At 41.1% G+C, this 26,732-nt stretch overlaps 1 protein-coding gene across 2 annotated transcripts in view; it reads left to right on the top strand.

Annotated features, from left to right (window-relative positions):
- Window positions 1-24,458, top strand: part of Tmem232 (transmembrane protein 232) — a 237,619-nt gene extending 213,161 nt beyond the window's left edge. For both annotated transcript variants that reach the window (XM_060368256.1, XM_060368255.1), the window contains exons 14-15: window positions 10,035-10,128; window positions 24,025-24,458. In XM_060368256.1, coding sequence (XP_060224239.1) covers window positions 10,035-10,128; window positions 24,025-24,255 — 325 coding nt within the window. In that variant the 3' untranslated portion in view covers window positions 24,256-24,458. The remainder of the gene's footprint in view (window positions 1-10,034; window positions 10,129-24,024) is intronic.
- The last annotated feature ends 2,274 nt before the right edge of the window (window positions 24,459-26,732 follow it).

A 26,732-nucleotide genomic window follows, 5' to 3' on the forward strand; every position in this document is an offset into this window, starting at 1 on the left:
TCCACTTGGACTTTAGTTTTGTGCAGGGTGATAAATATGGATTTATTTTCATTTTTCTGCATGTAGACATCCAGTTGGATCAGCACAATTTGTTGAAGATGCCTTCTTTTTTCCATTGAATGGTTTTGGCTGCTTTGTCAAAAATTGAGTATTCATAGGTGTGTGGGTTTATTTCTGGGTCTTCTATGCAGTTCCATTGATCCTCCTTTCTGTTTTTATGCCAATACCATGCATAGTTTTTATTACTATTGCTCTGTAGTACAACTTGAGATCGGGGATGGAGATACCTCCAGATGATCTGTTGTTGTACAGGATCGTTTTGGAGATTCTGGGTTTTTTGTTTCTCCATATGAAGCTGAGAATCTTTTTTTTTCAAGGTCTGTAAAGAATTGAGTTGGTATTTTGATGGGAATTGCATTGAATCTGTAAATTGCAATCCATGAGCACAGGAGATCTTTCCATCTTCTGAAATCTTCTTCAATTTCTTTCTTCAGAGACTTGAAGTTTTTTCTCAAACAGGTCTTTCACTTGCTTGGTTAGTGTCACCCCAAGGTGCTTTATGTTATTAGTGGCTATTGTGAAGGGTGTTGTTTCCCTCATTTCTTTCTTGGCCCTATTGTCTTTGGTATACAGTAGTGCTTCTGATTTTTTTGAGTTGATTTTGTATCCTGCCACTTTGCTGAAGGTGTTTATCAGCTGGAGGAGTTCTCTGGTTGAATTTTTGGGGTCGCTCATGTATACTACTATATCATCTGTGAATAGTGACACTTTGACCTCTTCCTTTCTGATTTGGATCCCCTTGATCTCCTTTAGTTGTCTTATTGCTCTGGCTAGGACTTCAAGTACTATGTTGAAGAGATATGGAGAGAGTGGGCAGCCTTTTCTTGTCCCTGATTTCAGTGGGATTGATTTAAGTTTCTCTCTATTGAGTTTGATGTTGGCTATAGGCTTGCTGTATATTGCCTTTACTATGTTTAGATATGTGCCTTGTATCCCTGATCTCTCCAAGACTTTAAACATGAATGGGTGTTGGACTCGGTCAAATGCTTTTTCGGCATCTAAGGAGATGATCATGTGGTTTTTCTCCTTCAGTTTGTTTATGTGGTGGATTACATTGATGGATTTCCGTATGTTGAACCACCCTTGCATGCCTGGGATGAAGCCTACTTGGTCATGGTGGATGATATCTTTGATGTGTTCTTGTATTCGGTTTGCGAGTATTTTATTGAGTATTTTTGCATCAATGTTCATAAGAGAGATAGGTCTGAAGTTCTCTTTTTTTTGCTGGGTCTTTTTGTGGTTTAGGTATCAAGGTGACCGTGGCTTCATAGAATGAGTTTGGGAATGTTCCTTCTGTTTCTATTTTGTGGAATAGTTTGGAGAGAATTAGAGTTAGCATGTCTTTGAAGGTCTGGTAGAATTCTGCACTGAATCCATCTGGCCCAGGCCTTTTTTTGGGAGGGAGACTGTTGATGACTGCTTCTATTTCCTTGGGGGAAACAGGACTGTTCAATCTTTCTACCTGATCTTGACTTAATTTTGGTAAATGGAATCTATCAAGAAAATTGTCCATTTCTTTTAGATTTTTTAATTTTGTGGCATAAAGGCCTTTGTAGTACCACCTAATGATTGTTTGGATTTTCTCGGTGTCTGTAGTTATGTCCCCCTTTTCATTTCTGATTTTGCTGATTTGAATAGTTTCTGTCTGCCTTTTAGTTTGGCTAAAGGTTTGTCTATCTTGTTGGTTTTTTTTTTTTTTTTTTCAAAGAACCAGCTCTTACTTTCATTGACTCTTTGAATAGTTTTATTAGTTTCTAGTTGATTGATTTCTGCCCTGAGTTTGATTATTTCCAGCCATCTGCTCCTCTTGGGTGAATTTGCTTCTTTTTTCTCTAGGGCTTTCAGTTGGGCCATTAAGTTGCTTGTATGAGATGTCACGAATTTCTTCTTGAAGGCACTTAGTGCTATGAATTTTCCTCTGAGCATGCTTTCATTGTGTCTCATACATTAGGGTTTGTTGTACCTTCATTTTCATTGAATTCTAGAAAGTCTTTAATTTCTTTCTTTATTTCTTCCTTAACCCAGCTATCACTGAACAGCAAGTAGATAATGTTGAACCCTTAAGTATGTGGGAGGGGCTCTGCACTGTATATGTAGCAGGCGCCAGTGATGGTTGTGGTGCAATTTCTGGCATTAACTCCTTAACTCCTCAATTGGACCCACAGAGCAGGGGCTTCAATGTCCCAAGTGACCCTCTGCTTCCCAAAGTTGGTATGTGGGTGGGAGGGTTTCGATGCCTGGCTTCTGTTTTAGAAGGAGCCTGGATCTGGGGCTCTGCAGATATTCAGGGGCGCACTCACTCTCAGGTAGGTCACTTGGCAGGGATTGGGGTATCCGGGCTCTCTGCTCTCTGGTTTGGCCCTGCTTGTTTGATGTGCTCTGCCAGCTCAGTGCTGCTGCCACTGCCAGGTTAGGAAGTTCACTGAGGGATTGGGCAGGCCATGCAGTCAGTGTCTGAGCAACCCTGCGGGGCCAGTATGGTGGCTAGCAGACCGTGGACCCTGGGATGATGGTGCCTCAGGTCTGGACCCGCAGTGCAGGGGCCTCAATGTACCAAGTGACCCTCTGTTTCCCACAGTGGGTATGTGGGTGGGAGGGGACCGATGCCTGGCTTCTATTTTAGATGGGGTGTGGATCTGGGCCTCTGCAGACACTCAAGGGCGCACTCACTCTCGAGGTGGTCACATCAGCAGGGATCAGGGTAACCAGGCTCTCTGTTCTCTGGTTTGGCCCTGGTTGGTCTTAAGCTGGAGGACTGATATGCCCCACCAGTTCAGTGCTGCTCTGACGCCAGGTTTGGAAGTCCTGCTGTAGCTGGAGACTGGGTTGCCAGTCCAGATGCTTTCTGGGAAGTCCTGGGGGCTCTCCACTGTGCTCTCCAAGCTTGGGAGGCCCAGCACCTGGTGTGCCTAGCTTGTATGGCGTTTCTGCCTGGTTTTGGTGAGTATATAGCGTATTATCTGTCACTGTGTGATTGGGCGGGCTGTATAGTCAGTGGCTGGGCAATCCTGTGGAGCCAGTATTGTGGCTAGTGGCCCAGGACCCTGGGAGGATGGTGCCATGCGGGTCTGGGACTCTGAGATCAGTACCGCTGGCAGTTGCCACTAAAGGGTTAGGAGCTCCGCCAGAGCCGCTGCAGACCCCAGGCAGTTAGGTCTGCGCTAAGAATCTGGATGAGTCCACTCATGCGATGTTCCCTGTTGTTTAGAAAGCATCACCATTGTTTTCCTGGGTTCAGAGGTCCTTCCACTCACCAACCCAGATGTTCAGCTCTTCCACAGCTCAGAAACTGTGTGCTAGTCGCCATCTTGGCTCCGCCCTCCTCCTTGTTTTTGTTTTTGTTTTTTCCTTTTGCTCCACAAAACAGTTGTGTAAATCCCCTGTGAAGGTACAAGGCTTGTAAAATATTGCTTATTTCCAATGGTTCCTTTCTCAGAAGTTTTGGCTATTTGGTAATAAGTACCACCTTTAGGCCTCAGTTTTATAGTGACATATAAACACCACAATGTTTTTGAATCTTATGTCAAGCTGTGATACAGGGTCACAGAGGCCTTGATCTGTGCATGCCACTTGCCCCTGTGTCCTGACAGAACTGTCTCTCAGGAGTAACTTCCAGGGCTTGAAGAAGAGCATTGCGTAAGGAACCCTGTCATCCCTCACACCTTTTGGAGAGCGTCCAGGTATATTTCTCATCCTTGAAATAAGAATGAAATGGAGTAAGCCACAAATAGGTCTTTCCATCCACCTCAACAGGACTGTTGACAACCATACATAATCCATCTTCTATCTGTAACTCAAAAAACTGTATCATACCACTTTACATCAGTTTCCCAGAATCCTTTACCTGTCTGCTTGTGTTTACCTGCATGTGAACATGATAGTATCTAATGCTTTCCTTTTATTGTCTTTTTATCAATCCTTATGACAACACCCTCTTTGCGAGGAGTATTGGTTTAATGACCAAGAGAATACACTTCATCCTACTCGATTTTAGGGTCCATCCACACCAGGTCTCCGTACTCCTCTCCACATAACCCTTTTGGATTCCCCCTGATTGTTGTGCCAATATTTTGCAGTTTGTGGCGTACTAAACTGAATTCTCCAAAAGATGCTCCCAAACAGGACTCTCTGTCCCTGTGAATGTGACTTGGTTTGGAAACAAAAGAAGTCTTTCCAAATGCAATTAGTAGGAGGAGGGTCTGAGAATCATATCATCCTGGGTTAGGCAGCTCCATCAAAGAAAAACTGTGCTGGATCTATTAACAGGCAGGTGGAATTCTACTCAAGAACACTAAACAGGACGAAGGGCTTGACCTCAGGTTACTTGAAGCAAAGAGCAGGATGGTTTTTAAGCTCATGGGAAAGTGCTGGAGGAGAATGTGATTGGGCGACTGTGTAATTGTAACTTAGCAGTGGCTCCCAGACTGCTTCCCAGAGAGACTGGTGGGTGGAGGCTAGCTTCATTGCTAGTTATACTTAGTGGAATAACTCCAGCCCACTAAGAAAGGCATCCTGGGTTGTAAAATTATCAAGAGGCTCTGATGAGATTTACATTTCAAAGGGTTGAAAGAATTTACAATTAATGACTTTCTAAGGCGAATACTTTAAGAGAATGGAGGTTAAGAGCCTGTAGCCTAAAAGACCCAAAGTTTAGTTAGACTGAGTCAACAACATTAGAGTTGTTTTGGTCATGTGGCTCTTAAATCCATGGACAGTATTCCTATGCACTTGAAAGAGCTGCCATTGTGAACGAGAATGGAAGAAACATGGAGACACAGAAGGAAGTGGCTGTGGGAAGACAGACACAGTTGGATAATTTATTCCCTCAGCCAGGGGACAGCAAGTATAGCCAAACCCTCCTGAAGCTAAGAGAGCTTAAGTACCTCCACTGCAGAAGCTCTTGAAGGACTGACTGCCTACATCGCAGGGCGTGAGGCAGTGACTCATCTCCCTCTCCCTTACTAGAAAATACCGGAATTCCTCATCTCATTACAGACCATCACAATTGCCACGTCTTTTCTTCACTCCCTAGTCGTGTAATTGATAGTGCGAGCTAGGAGCCATGGCTTCCTCCTTTACATGACGCTGATAATGACAAATGCAATGCTGTGACAACGGATACCTGTAAAGTGGTTGGTGCATACCTTACCTCCTTGAGGTGGAAAGTATTATTTTTCCATATTAGGGATACAGCAATGCTATATGACAGAAACAAAATCATATGCTTAGCTATTTTTATTATTTTACTAAACGTTTCCTTTGTTCTCATATTGTAATCCATGTGGGTTTTTTTTTTTGGTGCAAATGAGTCAAAAGATATAACTGAAAACCATATATATATGTATATATAGAGAAAAAATAAGTTTTCCTTTTAAAATTTCTCTTTACCATTATATAATTTGCACTTAAAATGTTATATATTACGTAAGAGAGAATTTGAGACAACTTACTTGAACATTTTTAACCTTTAAATAATTTTTAGGATTCTCTCTTACTTCTCTGAGTACTTAGCATATCTTTGAACTTTGGAAAGGCCTGGCTTTTGTGGAGGGAATATAGTTAACCCAGGTGTCAGCCCCTGCCTGTCCTTTGCTTTCAGAGTCCCACTTCTCTTTAATGTTTTAATAGAGCGGCAAGAGGAGAGGGCAGCCCACTTGTGCACTGCTTCTCAAGATTACCAGGTGGGAGACGGCGCCACCTCCCCAACGCTGGGTTGCTGCCTTTGAACCAGATATCTGCCTCACTTGGCAGCCTGACCCTGAGACTGTGATTCTCTTGCGGCACTGGATCCTGAGCGTTTAGGAGAGAAACCCCTACTGCTGGCTTAGGAAATACAGATGGTTGAAGTATCTTAAAGATTTCACATGTTCATCAATCATTCAGTAGACATACAGACATCATGTGTTTGCTGACACCGTCTTAGGCGCTTGAGACTGGAAAGAAAACAGACAGAAATCTCCTTGGTTGGAGAGCTACTCCGGAAAACACTAAGTTCACACGAACTCATGATACATGTAAAGTCACAACTGAGGTAAGTGTGATGAAGCAAGGGTCTCCGAAGGATCAAGCCCTGGGGCACTGAGCTTGAACTAAAGGGATTAACCTAATCAACATGGAAGACCAGAAGAAGAGCTTAGGAAAACAACTGGCAATGTATACAAACAAACAACAAGGAGGGAACAAGGATTCTGAAGCAATTGTGAGTGAACCTGTGAACTAGAGATCCGTGAAGCTAGGGAAATAAGACAACTGGGAATCACGAAAATTACTATCACAAACACACAGCACACATCAGGATCCCTGGGCAGTGCTTAATGGGGGGATGGTGAACAACTGGAAAGTCCAGCGTCTCTTCTTTGATTCCAGGCAATCTTCTAATTGTGACCATTTTAAAATAAAAATAAAATTAAAGTCAGCTACATACTTTCAACATAATGGTTCAGAATATATATTATCATTCCAAAAGGAAAAAAAAAAGGGACCAAATCAAGACTGGAACCCAGCAGGGAAAACTTCAAATCCTATAGTTCTGTGTCAGGCATCAAAGGGTTTATGCGGGTTCCCTGCTTGCAACATCACCAAATACAACAGTTCTCCATCTTGGGCCGGTTCCAGGCCCTCTCTTCCCGTCTTTTCCTAGGTATCCCGGACACTTTGAGGTCTCCAGCACAATCCAGGCCTCACCTTCACTGTTTCACACCATGGCCTCCCAGAGCCTCTATGCAGGGAACTCCCCTCCACACACTGCAGCTTTCCTTCACCAGAGGGGGAGATTCCGCAGCCCTTTACCACCTTTTCCTTCAAGATGTGACTTGACAGCTGGAACTACAAGGCCGATGCTGCCAACCTCTACTGCCTGTTTGGAACAGAATCTGGTCTTCCCCTTGAATTACATCTGCATAAGCTCTGATTTGTTGCTTTCCTAAACTGAGTCTTTAGACGGTTCTTCTTTTCAAGCTGGAAGATGAGCAGGGTGAGGTCTTGCCCTTAGGGCTCTACTCCCTTTATTCCATTCCCCATCAGACCTTTCTTTGAACTTTCAATTCTCTGAGCACAAGACATGGCTCCAGTGTTAAATTTGGTCTTTTTCTCTTCAAACTGTTCAAGGACGTTTGCTCAACCATGTTCACAGCAGCTCTATTTGTAATAGCCAGAAGCTGGAAACAACCTAGATGTCCCTCAGTTGAGGAATGGATACAGAAATTGTTGTGCATTCATGCACTGGAATACTACACAGCTATTAAACACAAGGAAATCGTGAAATTTGCAGGCAAATGGTGGGAACTAGAAAAGATCATCCGGAGTGAGGTATCCCAGAAGCAGAAAGACACACATGGTATATACTCACTCATTAGTGGCTATTAGCCATATAATATAGGATAAACGTACTAAAATCTATACTCCTAAAGAAGCTAAACAACAAGGAAGACCCTAGGGAAGATGTTTAGTCCTCATTCAGAAAGACCAACGCAATAGACATTAGAAGCAGGAGAAGACAGGGAACAGGACAGGAGCCTACCACAGTCAGTCTCTGAAAGACTCTACTGATCAAGTTATCGAAGCAGAGGCTGAGACTAATGGCCAAACTTTGGGGAGAGTGCAGGGAATCTTATGAAAGAAGGGGGAGATGGAAAGACCTAGAGGGGACAGGAGCTCCACAAGGAGACCAACAGAGCAAACAAAACAAAACAAAACAAAACAAAACAAAACAAACCCAAAAACCCTGAGCATGGAGAGAACCTAAAATCCTGGCTCAGATGTAGCCCATAGACTCAGTATCCTAGTAAGGGGAGCAGAGGCTTCCTCTGGCATGAACTCAGTGACAGGCTCTCTGATCACCTTCCCTTGGGGGGGGGTGCAGCCTTGCCAGGCCACAGAGGAAGACAATGCAGCCAGTCCTGATGAGACCTGATAGGCTAGGGTTAAATAGAAGGGGAGGAGGACCTCCCCTCTCAGTGGACTAGGGGAGGGGCACAGAGGGAGTAGAGGGAGGGAGGGTGGGGTTGGGTAAGGGAGGGGGCCACAGCTGGGATACAAATTGAATAAATTATAATAAATGATAATAAAAATTTTTAATAAAAAATTAAATATTTATTTATTTTTTTGCACTGGTTGCTCTCTCTTTTTCATTGTAGATCTGTGTAAGAATGGTTACTAATAACCAAGCAACAGAGTCAATATCAGGTGTCTTGAAATCTTCTCTGCCAACAAAATTAGTCCAGAACTTTTGAACTGAGCCCCAGACATATTCTCATGACAGGGAAAAAGCAGTCACGCTCTCTGCCATAGTATCACGAGAATGGTCTCTGCTCCGTTGCTAATTTTGTTATCTCTGAAACCTCTTGAGCTGGGTCTCCATGCCTCACACTGCTGTCAGCTGTCTTTTAATGGGGCCTTGCGCTCAGTTTGTAGAGAGAGCAACCTATGATCTTGACAACAGTCTGGGTTGTTTGGGATTGTCCACGGGACCTCTTTAGCCAATACCTTTCATCAAATGAAGGAAACCCATTCCTGGTCCTGGAAGCTTTGTTTGGGCCAGTTGGGACTCCATGTCCATCATTATTTGCAGACTTCATTAGGATCAACTTCACATATTTTAGTTTCCCACTGAAGTTTCCTTATCAGCCCTCAAATGCCCCTCAACTCTAGGTGACTGTCTACTCATTTCCTTCTTCAACCTATTTTCCCTTTTCCCTCCCGACCTGATCCTCCTGTTTTAATCCACTAACTGCCTGCAGTCCACCCATGGAATCTATTCTATGCCCCCCTCCCAGGGAGATCCACGTCCCCCCACCCCGTTCCTTCCCCTATACATAACCTCTCTGGCGCTGTGGATTGCAGCTTGGTCATCATTTATGTAACAACTTGCGTCACAACACTAGACAGAGAAAGAGCTAACTGGGACAGGCATGGGTTTTTGAAGCCTTAAAGCCCACCTCCAGTGACATAGCTCTGCCAACTAGGGCACAGCTCCTGATCTTTTTTGAACAACTGGTAGACCCAGTTGGGGTCCACCAACTGGGGACCAAGTGTTCAACCAAATAAGCCCCTGGGGCCATTCTCATTCAAACCACCACCCAGAGCAACAAATTCCAAAGAAGAGACTTGAATCCAGAGGAGAGATGATGGTGGTTCGCAGGGAAGTGGGCACTGTGGTGAAGGGAGGTGGAGATCTAAAGAGCATCACTATAGGCTAGAATGTCACCTGTGGTTCTGCAGGGGACAGTGGCAATCAAGAGCGCAGAACTCGCTAGAATGACATAGGCAACAAGCATGAGAAAAGTAATGTGAAGTACTCCAAATGATACATTAGTCTGACTGCCTTTTAGGATATTGAAATTTCTCAGGAGTTTTGCTCCTTTGTCCCTTCCCTAAGCCTCTTGCTTTACAACTCTCTTTTCTCACTCAACCCTCCCCCTTTCCACCGTTTCATTTCTTTACATATTTTTCCATATGCACTCTTCTGTCATGGTAGCCGAAACAGTAGAATTATTATGGGTGTAATTTGGCTCTAAGTCTGCCTTAATTGGGGGCCAGCTTCAGAATAGCAGCAAATCTGCAAGCTTTTGCTAACGTAACGCAGTAATATGCTGACTTATGGTCACTTCCCCACGGAAGGCATCGCTGTTCCGGTACCCTAGCCCCACCCTTTGTGTGCTCACATCCCATGTGCTGTGTATCTGCTGTAGAGTTTGCCTCTGCCACAGGACAATTACTTTTTTTTTTTTTTTAATTTTCAAGTTTTCATTCTATATGTCATATCTTACCCTCAAAAAATTTAAGTTTTGGTAGTCCAAATTGACTTTGACAAACTAAAAGCTCACGTACCAGTAACATAGTCAGAGCAAGCACTTTCAGATAGTAGAGCAGTGTCAAGATTCTTAGTAATAAATTACGACTTACATGTGTCTTAGTGGAGCACAGTTCCTAAATCTAATGCTGGATGTGTTTTTTTGTGTGTTTCTTTTTCGAAGGGAGCATCATTCTGTATTAGATCTTCCCATGATTCCATATCCAGATTTCTTCACCAAGGCGGAGAAGAGATTGGGAGAAGTCATTGATCGTCTTGTAAGATTTTCTTCCTTTTTAATTAAAAAATGAAATATATTTACATTACTTACCCTCTTCCTCACCTCCCTCCAATCTTTTCCATATTCTCCTTTAAATTCATAGTTGGTATTTATTTAATCGTTGACATATGTGGATACATACATACATACATATAAATATATTTCTAAGTATATAAATACAACCTGCTCAGTTTGTATAATATTAAATGTATGAACATGATCTCAGGACTAAGCATTTGGTATTGGATACACAATTTTGGGTCCCTTCCCTGGGGAAGACTATTTGTCCCAATCTTAGCCTTTGTTAATAACCCACAGTTTTTTGTTTGTTTTGTTTTTTTATTTGTTCAGAGTTGAAGCCCCTCGGTATTTCTCCCTTTCATGTTGGCATGTCTAGCGGTGTCATCCTGGTTTAGATCTTGTTTAGGCAGCCATGTTGATGAGACTTCATGGGTGTGATGTTCAAGAGACAATTCATGATCGTCCATTGCAAGCCTGACTATGAAGCACCACGGTGCTTACACAGTGGGATGCCCCGCCTTATGTCTTAACCGAGGCCAGGTAATTTGTGAAAGACTAAGTCCTGTTTCCTGCATTAGTTCCAGTGCCTCACAACACAGCCTGGTATCAGGTAGTGGACACCAGGTGCTTCTGCAGTGTAGCTCTAAATAGAACAAAAATCTTTTCAAGACAGGGTTTTTCTATAGTAACCTTGGCTGTCCTGGACTTGCTTTGTAGACCAGGCTGGCCTAGAACTCACAAAGATCCACCTGCCTCTATCTCCCTGATTGCTGTGATTACACGGCAAATGGCTTAGCACAAAACTTTTTTTGCTCTCTTTTCACTGACCATTTCTTAACAGTTAAGAAGGACCTTTAACCACTTTGTACATAGTAGACAGAGGGTTAAGCAAGCCACGGCGATAGAAAAAGATTCACATAAAACACTTTAACCCATTTTGCTTTGTTGTGCTGCAACTTTCTTGCCTAACATGCATCATTTCATTTCTACATTTCTAAGGCAACAGGGCTGAAGCGGAAGAGAGGCTATTTTCTATATTCTTATCAACTACCACATGGGATCTATAGAATACAATATACATTTAAATTATTTTGTCACTTTATTGCTAGTAGTTCAATATCCTCTATCAGATTTTAGTTATGTTCTAGATTATATTTCATTCTACTTAACTACTGATTTCTTTAAAAATAAGACATTATTTCAATTACTAATCACATTGAATAGTTATTTATCACATAGCACTTAATGCACTTTGATAATAGCTATATGCGTTGGGTTTTAGGAACAGATTGATTTTTGTGATGCAAAGTTATTAGAGGCACACTACTGTTCTTCTGTAGACTAACAATGACTTTGCTGTTCAAGCAATATATATATTAGTCTTCTCATAACCTTCTGCTAACTCCTAAATTTCAACATCTGTATTTTTTAATCACTTCAACAAAATGATATGAGATGCATTACATAGCATAACAGCTTGCCAACATTATATATAGATAATGTGCTTATATAAATAACTATATAGATTTTATTATATAATGTACACACACATATGTATACAAAAGTTAAAATGACTTTGGGGTCCTTAAGGCTAACAAGACAGAAGATAATAGTTTGAGTGAAAGAAAAGTTTGGGAGATGGCTTCTATGAGCCATTACCTTTTGCTTTTTCCAAAGCTATAAGCATTATCTAAGAAATCACTGCTGTGGGCCTGCTTGTCTTATAGTGGAATAAGTGTGAAATAGCCCTCTCTGGAAGGTTGGAAAGAGTATTAAATCCAAATTGTTTGATGTACTACCTACTACTGCTGATGGACTGCTAATAGTGTGTAGTTTTAATTTTGGAAAAGGCTTTGGAAGAGTCTTTCAGTATAATATTAAAGCTTTCTTACACATACTATCATAGGTATCTGTCCTTACACTTCACACTTTGAAAACATCTCTGACATTAGTTAATCCAATCATCGCAGCAGCACTGAACATTGAAGTTTGGATTGCAATTCAGTTACTCTCTGGAACTTATTTATTTATGAATACTCTGACTGAGTGTACAACTGCATGCCAGAAGAAGGTATCAGACCCCAGTAGAGATGGTTGTGAACCACCCTGTGGTTGCTGGGAATTGAACTCAGGACATCTAGAAGAGCAGACAGTGCTCTTAACCACTGAGCCATCTCTCCAGCCCACTCTCTGGAACTTTTAAAGGGAGCAGAACACTGAGTCTGTGCACACAACGAAATCTCCAGATCCCGTTGCTTCACCTTCCCTCTCATGGAATCACAGCTGATTTTACTGCTTAGGTTAGAGTCATTAAGCAGAACTGTCAGAATGGAGGACCTGCAATGTTGAGAAGAAACAGAAACATACACTGTAGCTACAGGCACAGCATTCCCCTCATGTCCAACTTATTTTGTTGAGCAGCTGTAACACGCAAGGAATAGGGGGTTAGCTTGTTACTCAGAATGAGTCCAGTAGCTTTGTGCATTGCCAGTAATCCGTAGCATGATGACTATGTTGAATGAATAGGATGAATCAAGTAGCAAGTGGTGTTTCCATTTCCCATCAGCTTCTAGGAAGCACAATGATAATAATAATGGCAGGCAAGAACCAAAACAATGTACTGCATCAATTCAGTTGAAATAGTCATGGGCAGCTAAAACAAACTGGCACTATATTTATGGTTGGGAGGCTAATGAAAAGAAGGACTTGATATTATGGATTGTTACCATGCCAAGTTTGAAGAATGGAAAAAGGAGATGTGGATAACAAGAGAAATCACGTATGGAAAGAGCACGTGCATTCATGTAATCCGCCCAGTTATTTTCCAGTGAATTTGCACTGACTACTTCTCTCCCTATATGATAATCTATTAACTTTTTTCATGTATGTTGATACATTTACACATACTATTTGGGAGGATTTTTTTTTTAAATCTTATTTTAGTGGCAAGTGTTAAAGAGTTAATCATCACATATGGGAGGGAAAAGGGGGTAAATACAAAAGAAGGTAGGAGGAAGATAAAGGAGAATAACAGGATATGAGGAACTGGATGAAGAAATGACAAAGGGGGAGACTGGTTAGAGAAGGGGGACGAGAGGGAAGGAGGTCAATAATAAAAAAAGGATGTTTGAAAAATCATATTATTAACCATTTCCTTAAAAACACCCCAAACACCACATACAATTCTGTGCATAAATATACATATACAATTTTAATGAACTCTTCTCATCTAGGCTGACAGTGCTCCCTCCAAGATCCAAAGACCGTCTAACAAAATCCCAATACCAGCCATGAGTAGCCCCTTTTGTTAGATGGGCTGTCCAAAAGATTCCCCAAACATACAGCCTATTGCTGTTACCTTGGTTCCTTGTGAGAAGGGGAAGGTAAGGGCTGAAGACAGCATCCACTTCAGAAACAGCCATACTGTGACCTGGAACTGATCTGAATTCCTCCTCCCTGAGGACGAGCCTTCATGGTATCAGAAGACATCATGCAAGTTTCTAGAGGGAGGCAACCAACATTCCTATGTTAACAATGCAGTAGTGACATGCCTACCTTGACAGTAACCAACAGATCTTTAACTGGACTTAAGATCTGCTTAACAAGAGAAATAAGACCTTGCTCTGGAAACCTACCTAACTACTTAGCACTAGTGAAGCTGTAGTTATTGAAGGAGAATCCACAACTTGTAATTTACTAAACCAGCATGATCCCTAACAAACATCTGTAAACATTTGTCCTTATTCCCACAGATTAGGACAGTACTCACCCCTTATCAAGAAAACTTCTCTTTGCAACTCAGACCACTACAAAAAACCATAGCCAATCAAAATGCAGACTTATGGAACCCTGTCCCAATGGATACATCTACAAAAACAAACAAACAAACAAACAAACAAAAAGCCTCTTGTTCCTATGGCTTAGGGAATAGTTTGAAATCAGGGCCAGGAATGCAAGAACCAGGGGACCAGGGAGTTTGCTGTGAGACTGCATCTTCTGGTAACATGGGAACCCATAAAGTCTGACCAACATGACTGTCCAGATGTGAGCTGAACAAGGATGACACCAACAGACATGGCAAACTGGATGGGGAAAACCCACAAGGCCTCAACTCTACACAAAGAATTACAGACAGCCAAGGAAAGCTGGGAAAAGAAGAGGTGCACCAATTGGTTGTCCAGTGCCAAATGGTCAGCCTTGAAAATACACATGCAAGTTACATCATTTGGACTGAACAGGTTATAGTTAGGAATAAATATCTATCTATACCTCTTGATAGATACGTACACTTATAAATATACGCATGCAATGACAATTAGTAAAAAAGAGGTCATGCGTTTACAAGAAAGTGGGGAGGGGCAAATGGGAAGGTTTAGAAGGATGAAAGGGAAAGAAGAAATGTTACATATATTATAATTTTAAAAACCAGACTTCTTATAAACTGCTTTAAATGAAATTAAAAAAGAGAGTTAATCATCACTTTGGAAATTACAGTACCATCCTGTACTTTGGCCCCAAATTTGTTCCACCATTTCTGGTTATGGAGCTCACCTACACTTCCACACCAAGTCCAAGTTCTGCTAGTGTGACAGGAAGTCATCTGGGAATCAAGCCTCACTCCAATTCCCAGCCAAGCCGTCTAGGCTCTTCATTACTTATATATTACTCAAGGTCAACCTTCAAAGTCCACTCAAGTCCCTCATGGTTCATGCCTCTTTCTTCCTCTTTATTTATCATTCTCAAAGAACATAGGCTTATCCAGTTTATAATATCTTTGATCCAGTCTTCTGAGAGATACTGTTTTTACATTGAATGTATAACCTCACCATTGTCTTTTCATTGCACTTTTAATGAAGATTCCAACACATCCTTTTCTTTGCTTCTAGCATTCCTTCCTTTATGCTTGCTCCCTTCCTCTACTTCACATATAGAAACAGATAAATCCACCATGATTTATTCCTTCTCTTATTTATCTATAATCATACCCTCAAATAATCAATATACTAGTATATAAAATAGCATTGGTGTCTCTTTATGCCCCATAACAATTGGTACTTAAGGAATGACTGCTTTGTAGTTAGCTGACACTTCATTTTTATGGTGGATTTTGATGGACTGTAACTGTTGTATCAGATAGTACCCAACATGCAGTGAGGTTGAAGATAGAGCCCAGTAATATAAACAACAAACTATATGAACAAAATGTCATCTTAAACCTACTGTCTCCTAAAATCTGCACACTTCTTCACCAAAAGTAAAAAAGCCATCCAAATTAAACAACAATAACAACAGCAACAACAATAAATGCTGTCCACTGATTTAACCCCAGATGGCAGGTTCCAGAATAAAAGCACCAGAAAAATGAAGAACAAAACCAAAAACACAAACAAAAACAAGGTCACTCATCTTCTCCAGTACATAACAATCTCATAGCAATGTTCCTCAATGAAGACAACCAGCTGAAATTCTAAAGAATTAAAAAGAGCAATAAATAGGCTTAAAAAAAATAACAACTTGAAGGTGATACAAATGTATTCCAAGATAATACTAACAGCTGTAAAAAATAAGGCCAGTCAATTTTAGAGGAAAAAAACTCAGTAAAGATAGGGCCACTGAAGATAAACCAAATAAAAATATAGATTGAAGTGAAGACTACAACATTTCAAATAAGACATTTAGTGGGAAGCCTCAGTGATAGAATGAATCATGTGGATGACAGAATTTCAGGGCTTAAACCCAAGCTGGAGAGGTCATATCACCCAGTAAAGATTAAGAATAGAATTTTAAAAGTGTATAAATGGAGCTTACAAGACCTTTGGATCACCATAAGAAGACAAAAATTTATGTTATCATCACAGAAGGAGAATAACTACATGCTAAAAGAATAGAAAATATTTTCAACAAAATCATAGAAGAAATTCTCTCAAATTTGGAAGATACCCATCCACATTACAAGAGGCTCAGAGAAATGGCTGCTTCTCCAAGTTAGCGTTGGAAGCAAGACTCCCAGTGTCATATCATAGTTCTGACACTAAATATACAGGGCAATGCTTACGACATTGCAAAAGAGAAATGCCAAATTGTGCATAAAGGGAGGCCACCAGATTAACCGCTGCCTATTCAGTCGGAGCCTTAACAACCAGGAATATATTGGAAGATGTATGTCAAATTCTATAAGATTACAACTGTTAATTCAACCTAATATTCATAACTGAAGGAGAACCAAAAACTTACCATGACAACAAGAGACTGAAGGAATTTATGATCACTATGCTAGCTCTACAGAGAATAATAGAAGGGGTATTTAACATTGAAGAGAAAAAATAAACATACCAAGAGGCTACAAATATAAAACAAATAAAGCCAAGACAGTGGTTAAACAAAAGAGTGCGAAGAAAACAACAAAAGGCCTTTCTCTGAGGTACCTCCAGGAGCAGCATGGTGGTGGTGGTGTGGGGGGTTAGGAATGAAACTGGTCAGCTGCGGAGCCACAACTCCTTGGCACTGGAACCTTCCAGTCAGAGGAGCTGCAGGGCTGGGAAACAGGTGGCAGGAACCAGATCAGGGCTGTGATCAGTTTCCCTGTTGCTGCTCTTGAGAATGCTGCTCTCCCATCTATATTACAGAGGTCCCATCATTGTTCCTGAAACAGAATACTAGAGGAGAGCAACAGGGAGAAATGGCTGCTTCTCCAGAGAATGACTCCCAGAGGACCATCTCATGTGTGATAAACATAACGTATTATCCATCAGCCCATGACTGTCTAAGGGAAGTCTTATTAATGTAATGAGCTTGGCAAAGTGATTCATGTATCCTCCCAATGTACACCTTGTAACACAGTGATATGACAGAAAAGGACAAGTGCCCAAGCAGTAACTTGGGGATGCCTCTGTTGTATCATCAAGCCAAAAGAGAAAGAAAAGTAGATATACTAGAGGAGAACCAATGTAAAGACTGTAGCAAACATTTCTGTTCCAGCATGAGTCAAAGCCTGAGAGTCCACCCTGGATATAAAGAGCATACATTTAAAGAACACAGTAAGTATTTTGACTGTACAGACAAACGTACGTTAGATCATTCACAGAGCAGAGAAAACGTGGAAATGTAAAGAATGCATTAACTTCCATAGCACACTATTACCTTAAAATCTATGTTTAAAATTCATACCGGAGAAAGCCTTACAAATGCAAGGCTGTGACACACCCTTAACCAGTTACTCACGTCTTAAACCACATTAGAAAGCTGATACTGTAGAGAAACCTGTAAAGAATGTAAACTGTAAAGAAACTGTAAAGAATGTGGTAACTCATTTTGTTATTTGTCAGACCTTAAAAATTATTAGAGAACCCATACTGGAGATAGATCTTACAAATGTCATGAATGTGACAAATTCTTCACCAGGTCCTCAGATCTTAATCTACATTAGAGGATTCATACTGGAGAAAAACTTTGCAAATGTGGTGATTGTGACAAATGCTTTACAATATCCACAAAATTAATGCACATCAGAGAATTCATACAGGAGTAAAGCGATATATTTTAGTAAATGTGACAAATCCTTTACCTGCACTCAGGCCTTAAAAAAACATCAGAAAAACGTGCCAGGGAGAAAAATTTCCATAGTAAATGATGTGCCATACACTTTATCCAGAGCTCTGTCCTTACAGACCATGGGAAGGCTACACTCTAGACTATCATTATGAACATGAGAAACCTATGAAATCCTTTCAAAGTGTTGAAATCTTAGAGAACATCAAGAGTTTATATTGGAAAAAACCTAAATGTGTGACAATGTGGGAAAATCTTCCATTATAGCATTTTACTTTTCAACCTCAAAAATTCATTTCGAAGGCAAAATGCGGAAGCCTAAAGAATGTACTCTTGTATAGCAATTTCCTGTAGACTGAAATATTCCATCATGAGGGGAAGCTGATTAAGACAGTAAATTAGCACCGAAAAATGGCTCCAGGAAGTCCCTGAACCTGAGCAGACTTACCAGGTACTTCCCTTGTGAAGAGTACACCAAAGGGAAATAATGCTGAGTTACTCTCAGAAAGACCAGCCACCAGAGAGAAATCCCTGGATGAAGACGCGTAGACCAGTCATGTTGTTGGGTGCGGCTCAGGCCCACTGAGTCATCAGGAGAGGATGCTTTCCAGCCTCTTCTGTTGCCTGGAGGTGTGCAATGTGCTCCAAGTTTTGGGCATTCATGAGCTGCATCCCAACCTGGGGTGGACTTTTGTGATGTAGCTGTCTTGAGTCCCTTCTGCTCCTGTATGCAACCCTTTACCCACATTCCTGTCATTAACCCCTGGACCACTCATTGGTTCTCCCAGTTGAACTTTATTGGTATCTATCCTTTGGTCTGCTGTCAGTTTTCTTTTTAGGGTAAATATCTATCATCTTTCATCTGTCTATCTGTGCTATGTCTCCCCAGGAAATGTCTGTCATATAACATGTGCTGAAGCCTTTAATTATTCCTCCAAACTTGTGTATTAGAAAGCTCATATTATAGAGAAAGAATTTAAATGTTCACCATTGTGTTGGATTTGTGCCTTATCCCTCCTTAGAAATTCAATTCTAGAAAACCACCAAGAAATGCATTGAAGTTGTCAAACATTTACCTAGTGCTAAAAATAGATACATCTGTAAATTGAAAAAAAACCCACAGAATATTTTAATAAAACCTCATTTTAAAAAAGAAAACAACGAAAATGACAAAGACAACAAAATGAAATGATCAACACACATGTATTATTTAAAATTATTATTTAAAACTCTAAATAGTATTTATTCTATCAAATAACGCAGACTAGAACCTGGATTAGAACCAGGTTCCTTACTTTTGTGGATTCTATGATGGGCACTGACTTAGGGTGAAAAGATGAAGAGATCTTCCAAACAACCAGGGCCAAAATGAAAACAAATTATTATCCTAATATTTGACAAAATAGACATCAAACAAAATCTAATCAGAAGAGTTAGAGTCACTTTGGACTGATAAATGTGGAAAAAAATCAATCAAGAGGATATGATAGTTCTAAATATATATGTGCTAAAGACAGGCTTAACTGGTTTTATAAAACAACACAACCAGATCTTCACTCACAGGTTAATTACAAATCAAGTAGCTGGGGACTTCACTAACCCCATCCCTCCATTAGGAAGTTCAACAGAGAAACACTGGAATTAAATGGCACCATAGATTAAGTTGACCTTAGAGACATAAATCCCAGCACAGTAAAATTCAGAGACTGTAATACCCCACTGTCCCCACTGGAAAGTTCAGCAGAGGGACAATGGAATTAAATGGCACTCTACTTCAAAAGGACTCCACAAACAACTACAGAGCATTCTACCAAGACACTACAAAATACACACGCTTCTCTACATGTATGAAAGTTTGTCTAAATTAAGTCTCATATTAGGACACAAAACAAATCTCAAGAAATATGGGAAAATTGAAGTAATTCCTTACATTCCATGTAATCACAGAGTATTAAGACTTTAACTACAACTCAGCACCAAAAGAAACGATGGAACCTACACAGACTTGTGGAGAGTAAATAATACATTACTGATTTATGAAGAAATAAAAAGTAAATTTTAACAATTTCTGGAATTGTGTAAAAATGAATACACAACAATAACAATGCAGTGCTAAGAGAGAAGTCCTTAAAGCTCAGGTACGGAGGAAGGAGAATCTGAAACCAGTGACCTAATGGTATACCTTAAGGCTGGAAAAACAAGGAAAAATCAAATCCAAATCACTAGATGGGGATAAATAACAAAGATCAGGACAGAAATTAGTGAAATAGATGAAAAAACAAAACAAAATAAAAAACAAAAACAAAATAAAAATCAAAATTTTGGGTTTTTGAGAAGGTAAGCAAAAATCTCAGCTAAATCAACCCAAATAAAGGATCCAGATTAGTAAAATTAGAGATGAAAGGGAGACATTATAACAATAAAAGCCAGAAAATCACAAAGAAATACCTTAAATTTTTATATTCCACTAACCTACAAAATCCAGATGAATTTCCTTATAGGTTTGACACATCAAAATTAAACGAAGATGAAATAAATAATATAAGCATATCTACAACAAATATAAAAATGGAACCAGTAGTTAAAGAAATCTCAACTTAAAAAAAAAAAAACCCTGACGTCTAAATGGCTTCAGTTCAACCAGATCTTCAAAGAAAAATTAGGACCAATACTTCTCAGATTATTCTGTAAGAAGAAAAAAAAATGAAGGGGTATTTTTAAACTCTTTAACCTAATTCTAAAACCAGAGAAAGACATACAAGAAAAGAAAATCATAGACCAACCTCTCTGATGGACACAGACCCAAAAATTCTCAATAAAATACTTGCAAACTAAATTCAAGAACGTCACAAAAATCATCCATCTTGATCAAGCTGACTTCTCTGCAGGATGCAGGGTGTTTTAACATAGGAAAATCAGTCAGTATAACTCCCCACACAGTATCAAGGACACGACTCACAAGGCCATCAATAGAGATCAAAACGATCTTTGACAAAACCCTACATCTTTTCATAATAAAAGCTCTGGGGAGATTAGGGATGGAGAGGGCAGACATCTCCACTAAGTAATGGCTCCATATGGCCCACCTGGAGCCAAAAGCATACTTAAATGGAGAAAAACTTGAAGCAGTCCCCCTAATGAGAAGGACAAAACAAAGGTGCCCATTTTTTTCATGCCTATTCAATATAGTACTTGGATCAGTTATTTCCAAAAGGATCCAAGACCTCAATGTTAGATCTGAAATTACCAGAAGGTAATATAGGGAGTTCACTTAAAGATATGAGTAGGCTTTTCATATAGGACCTCAGTCAGAAAATAAGGCTAAAAACCAACAAATGAAAACTCATGACATTAGGAAGTGTCTATACTGCAAAGGAAGCTGACAAAATGGGAGAATCTCTAAACCAGCCACGCACCTGACAGAAAGTAAGACTCTAGAATATGGAAAGAGCTTAAAATCTAGATATCAACTAAATAAGTAACCTGTTTAAAAACTAGCTGAAGGAACAGATAGTTTGCCAACGAAGAAACACAAATGACTAATAAGTATTGTAAAATATGTTCCCCATCGTTGGCCACCAGAAAAATTCTACCACTCTTAGGCATGTAGCTAAAGGACTCCATAACTCACAACAGACATTTCTTCACTTCCATGTTTATTGCTTCTCTAGTCACAGTAGCCAGGACATGGTATCAGCTTAGATGCCCATCAGTAGATGAATGGATGGTGAAGGCACCACACCCTTTGGTCATTGGACATACAGAAATCAAGTTGCAACTTCTCTGGAATTTTCCTCCCTACTGACTAGACTTGATAGTAAATAGACAGTGCTCCATACAGTATTTGAAGAGTCATTGACAGTTTTATCCTACGGTGAATCCAATGAGCTACAATGACCTGTGCCCGCTACTGTATTAGTGGTATGATGGTTTTGTGAACAACCAATCATTTTCTTATTGGAACTGAGGCCTGTCTCATGAGGAGGGATACATTTCTGCTACTGTCAACCTGGTTAGGAGCCAGTGGCCGGGCAGGTCATAGACCCTCGGGAAAACCTCATATTATTGTTTTTCTAAGAGCACATGAAGTACTCATGATTATGTATATATTTCATAGCTGGACCCAACCTCCTTACTACACTGGCAGTGGTTAATAAAGTAAACCATAACTGCCTAAAATAGTGATCAGGTACAAATGGGACAAGTATATCGCCCCTGCAGAGTTCAGGGAACATTGTAGACAATGATGGGGCATGCAGAGATTGGCGGATTGTAGGTAGCTCAGCCCTGACAGATATAGCTACATCACAGCGCCCATATCTTTGGACGCTGGAAGGTCATAAGAGCCATAATCCCAGCAAGTCTCCCGTGAAACAGTCCTGGAAATGACGGCATAAGCAGGACCAGAACAATGGTGATGTAAAGGAAATGCTGATGTGAAAGGAGAATAAGTTGTGGGGTTCCTCCCGCTGAGGTAAAGAACTACAGGCAGCTAAAGACTGCTCAGGGAGGGGAATTCAGCCTCATCCAGTGCTGGTTAGCCAATGCAAAGCGGTCACCCTTGAAGCCATACAGCTACAAACAACAGGCTCAGCATGCCATGCTTATATATATATTTTTTGCACACGCATATACACATAAACATATGTGTATGTCATAATAATAAAACAAAAAGAGTTGAGAGTGGGATGGAGACATGGGAGGGGTTTGAGGAAAGGTGACCTAGAGGGCTGGAGGGATAAAGGGAGGGGGCAAATAATAATAATTCTCTTTTAATAAAAACAATGTAAGAAAATGAATTTAAAAAAATGAATTTAAAAAAAATGAAAGGATCAGGAGATACAGAGCTAAAACTGTCTTTTGGTCATGTCACGGCCATGGAACTCATGTTGCCATGGCTGCCTCCATAAGGCTTACACGAGATTAGGCACCTCCAAGATGCTGGGCACCTCCACATTTCATTGGGGGTGAGTATACTGTCACAAGTCCTCACATGCCCTTGAGGGACTATTGGCCATTGATTGTTATTGGGGCTGGGGTGTCCTTCTCTTCAGTGGGATAGACCCTAATACATTGCCCTTGCTCTACTAAATAAGCCCCGACCCACGTTTGGGCAAGAAACTGATTGAACTTGGTGGTCCACACACAGAAAGTAGATGTGAAGGTCAGGGTGGGGAGCGGTTGCTGAGAAGAAGGGTTTCGACTGGGGAAAGGACAGGAAGAGGGTGCATGTAACCATGACTAAAATTTGTGGTATAATTGTATGAGACAGCCCCCCAAAACTTAAAGGGCCAAAAATAAACCGTAAGACTTAACATGAGAAAACAAAAACAAAACAAAACAAAAAAAAAAACATGTGTCTGTTGCTATTAAATATCCCAAATTTGTAAACTAAGTGAATTTCAGGTTGTGCCTGAATATTATGGATGATCTCTCACAGTTTCCTGTGTACTTCATCTAATAAATTATTTCCTGGGAAACCGAATAACGATGTTCCGATAACATCTCAAACACTAGTACCTTATTTCTTTATCATTAAAATGTAAACAGGCCGTCTAGTATCAGCGTTTGTGATAGTTGATGCTTTAGTTTTAGTGTTTACTCGTGTGAGTACTTCAACATCCTGCACAACTGTATCCTTGTCAGTGAGGCCCAGCGGCCTGCGGTGGGTATTGAACTGAGGGTGAAGAAAGACTGTCACAGGCAGGCCTAAGGGGTCCCCAGCATATCAAGCCTGGGGTGAGTCCACGCTGAATCGTCCAGGGCTCACTGCTCCCTGTAACCACCCCTCCGCCAACCATGTGAGGAGAGGGCAAGTTCCTCTTAGCATTTTGTCCTTTCTCGTCATTAGCTCCTGATGACGCGGTTCCAGTTCTCACCACCCCACACACACTGGTCTGCAACAACCATGAGTGGCATGACTGTTACTTGTGAAATGAACCGTCTTTCTTAGGGGATAATTCAGCCTTATTAGGGATGATACAAGATTGCACCCTTTAATATGAATTCTCTGTGCTCTTTTCCTGTTTGTTTGTTTTGCTTCAGCTCTATCTTTCATTTTATTATGTATGCTGTCATGGAAATATCAGTGTTGAACAAGACAAAATACCCTGCGCTGTAGAAACAAATCCTTCTTTTAAGATGAAGTTCAGTTTCTGTGGGGCATCTGTGCAGTTTTCAAATATGCTAGAGCGTAAGACAGCCGAGGGGCGCCTCTGCACACAGTAAGAGGAGTGGCCTCTAGCGGTGTGCATTTGAAAAGCTATCTTGACATGTAATTGTTCATGGAAAACAATATGCAAATGAATCATTATTTCTGTCGCAGTGGCAAAGAGATTCGGAGTGGCGAATGCGGGCAGAAGCAGAGATCGAGGACCAGAAACAGAGACATGAAGAGGAAAACGAGAAAATCCGCTTCATAAAAATTATGAAGCAAAGACAGAAGAAACTGAGCAAGACACTGAGCGAGATAACCAAGCCTTACGAAATCCCTTTGTTGGGGAACAAACCTGAAAGTGGGATCCCTAGGCTGCGCACAAAACAGCAAACCAAGTGAAATGATGGAAGGGGAAGGGACACTTACTTAGACTTGACTCGAGGCCGTTTTTAGAAAGGAGTTGTTATCTTGATGCCAGTTAGTCGGCACAGTGTAGCCTTACTCCCAGCCGTATCCCAGCCATAGCCCGGTCCTGCGTCCCCTCCCCTCCCCCTTCCTCCTCTTCTCCCAGATCCCCTCCCCCAGTCCACTGATAGGGGAGGTCCTACGAAATGAATAAATGTAATTAATAAAATAAATAAATTTTTAAGAAAAAAAAAAAACAACAAAAGGTCAGCTGCTCTTCACACTTAGGGGAAGCGTGCCGCCAGCCACGCCCGCGCCCCCCTCGTCGCATCTCCCTTGTTCTAGAGTAGCTCTTAAGCCACTATCAGTGTTCGCGTTCACAGCGACATGAGAAGGAAGGGAATTGGAGATTAATGAGTCAGGGCATAAGGGGGTGTGTGAGAAGTTTTCTCGAAAGTACGAGTGAACGCGGGCTTAAACCCTTCCGATCGCTTTTGTTTGAATCCAGTTCTGGTGCCTCTAGGATCTGTATTTGATCATCATTCTTTGAAGAACTAAACCCCCTTTGATAAATGGCTGTGCAGAAGCCCGTCCAGAAAGGCAACTCTCCCAAGGTCGCTGTGGTATTAACGGATGGCCTGAGTGACAGCGGTTTTAGTTTGCCACGTGAGTTTAGGAGAATGGATTTGAAGGAGCGCTGAATGGTCAGTACCAACTACTGAAGGCATTCCCCCAATCAGGAATTACTTTATCAGTGCTGTTTCACTTCATCGGAGTCTCTCAACCTATGGGCAAGAAAAGCAGGATGGAGTTTCTATGGAGCCTTATAGTGCTCCTTTTGAAAATATAGATAATACGTTTTTCAATTTCATTTCAATTTCACAGATGGGGTTTGGTGATACCAGGAGGCAAGTACTTTATCAGGGATGTCAAATGCCGAGACAGATCGGAGTGGTACCCCAAATTAGAAGGGGCCTAGGGAGTATCTACTGCATCTAGAGAACATTCCTACCCCCTCACCGCACTTGTCGGCATAGTACTGCGGGGGTTCTCAGTCTTTCCAGAAGGTTCCAGGAAGAGTTCTTTTCAAAGGAAAGTTACTGCTTCACAAGGCTGGCGAGGACTTTGGGGGTTACATCTGACCATGGGCCACACGTTTGTTCTCTGTATAGTGTGAATTTTTGTTTGGTTGGTTTTTTTTTAGATGTTGTTGTTGTTCAAGATAACTGTGCCCAACGGTAGAAAAACGTTGCAGGCAGCTTTCTGTTTTCATCCCTCATTTAAGCTGGTTTTCTTATTTCCTCCTGTCCTGTAGAAAAATCTCACAATGCATCCTACCCAGGTAGCTCAAAAATGCAAAATATAAGCAAAATGAGTGAAATACTATTCCAGAAGACTGGCTGATTCCGTGTCTTCACGAGCTATCACCATATCCTAAGACTTTCCACCACTCTACCCATGCACGTCCAGATTTCCTTCCACCCTTCCACTCATGTCACAGTCTCAGGAAGGCCCCCATTGATGGGAGCTTTACCAAACTCTGGCTGTTCTTTTACCTTATCTGCTGGTTTGTTGGTACAAGTAACCACTGAGCTGTAAAATGTAGGAAAGGGATTTGAATAATATAACTGCTATTTATAAGAACCTCAGTTAATCTGTTCCGGTCCCACTGGAGACTTCTGTTTATTTTTTCCTGTTATTGTCTTGATCCTTCTTGTTCAGCTACCCTAACAGTTCCATAATTTTCTCAGTAATTTCAATGTGCAATCATCTTTTATTCTTGGATATTCATAGCTTTTTTTAAACAATTTATTCATTATGTATCCCAATTGTAACCCCCTCCCTCAACTCCTCGCAGACTCACCCTCCTGCCCTCTTCTCCCCATCCCCTTCTCTTAGTCCACTGAAAGGGGGAGTTCTTTTCCTCTGCCATCTGCCCATAGCTTATTAAGTCTCATCAGCGCTGCCTGGATCCTCTTCCTCTGTGGCCTGGCAAGGCTGGGTCGATAGGGGCAAGTGATCAAAGAACAGGCAACTGAGTTCATGATAGAGGCAGCCCCTGCCTCCCTAACTTGGAAACCCATATGGAGACTGAGGATGCTTAAATCTCATTCAGAATGGCAAACAAATAAACACCAGAAGTAGTGGAAGAGCAGGAACAGGATCGGCACCTACTATAGGGGGTCCTCTGGAAGGCCCCTCCCAACAGGGGATTGAAGCAAACTTTGGGCAGAGTGCAGGGAGTCTTATGGGAGAATGGGGGATGAATAGAAGGACACAGAGGGGACAGAAGACCCACAAAGAGACCAACAAAGCTAAAAAATCTGAGTCCAGGTGGTCCTGCAGAGACTGATGCCCTAACCAAGGACTATGCATGGAGAGGACCTAGACTCCCTGCTCAGAGGTAGTTTCTATTATTATTATTATTATTATTGTCATTATTACCACCTGTCATAGTAATTGTGATATGG

This window comes from Meriones unguiculatus, chromosome 15, assembly GCF_030254825.1.
Source record: "Meriones unguiculatus strain TT.TT164.6M chromosome 15, Bangor_MerUng_6.1, whole genome shotgun sequence".
Classification (NCBI taxonomy): Eukaryota; Metazoa; Chordata; class Mammalia; order Rodentia; family Muridae; genus Meriones; species Meriones unguiculatus.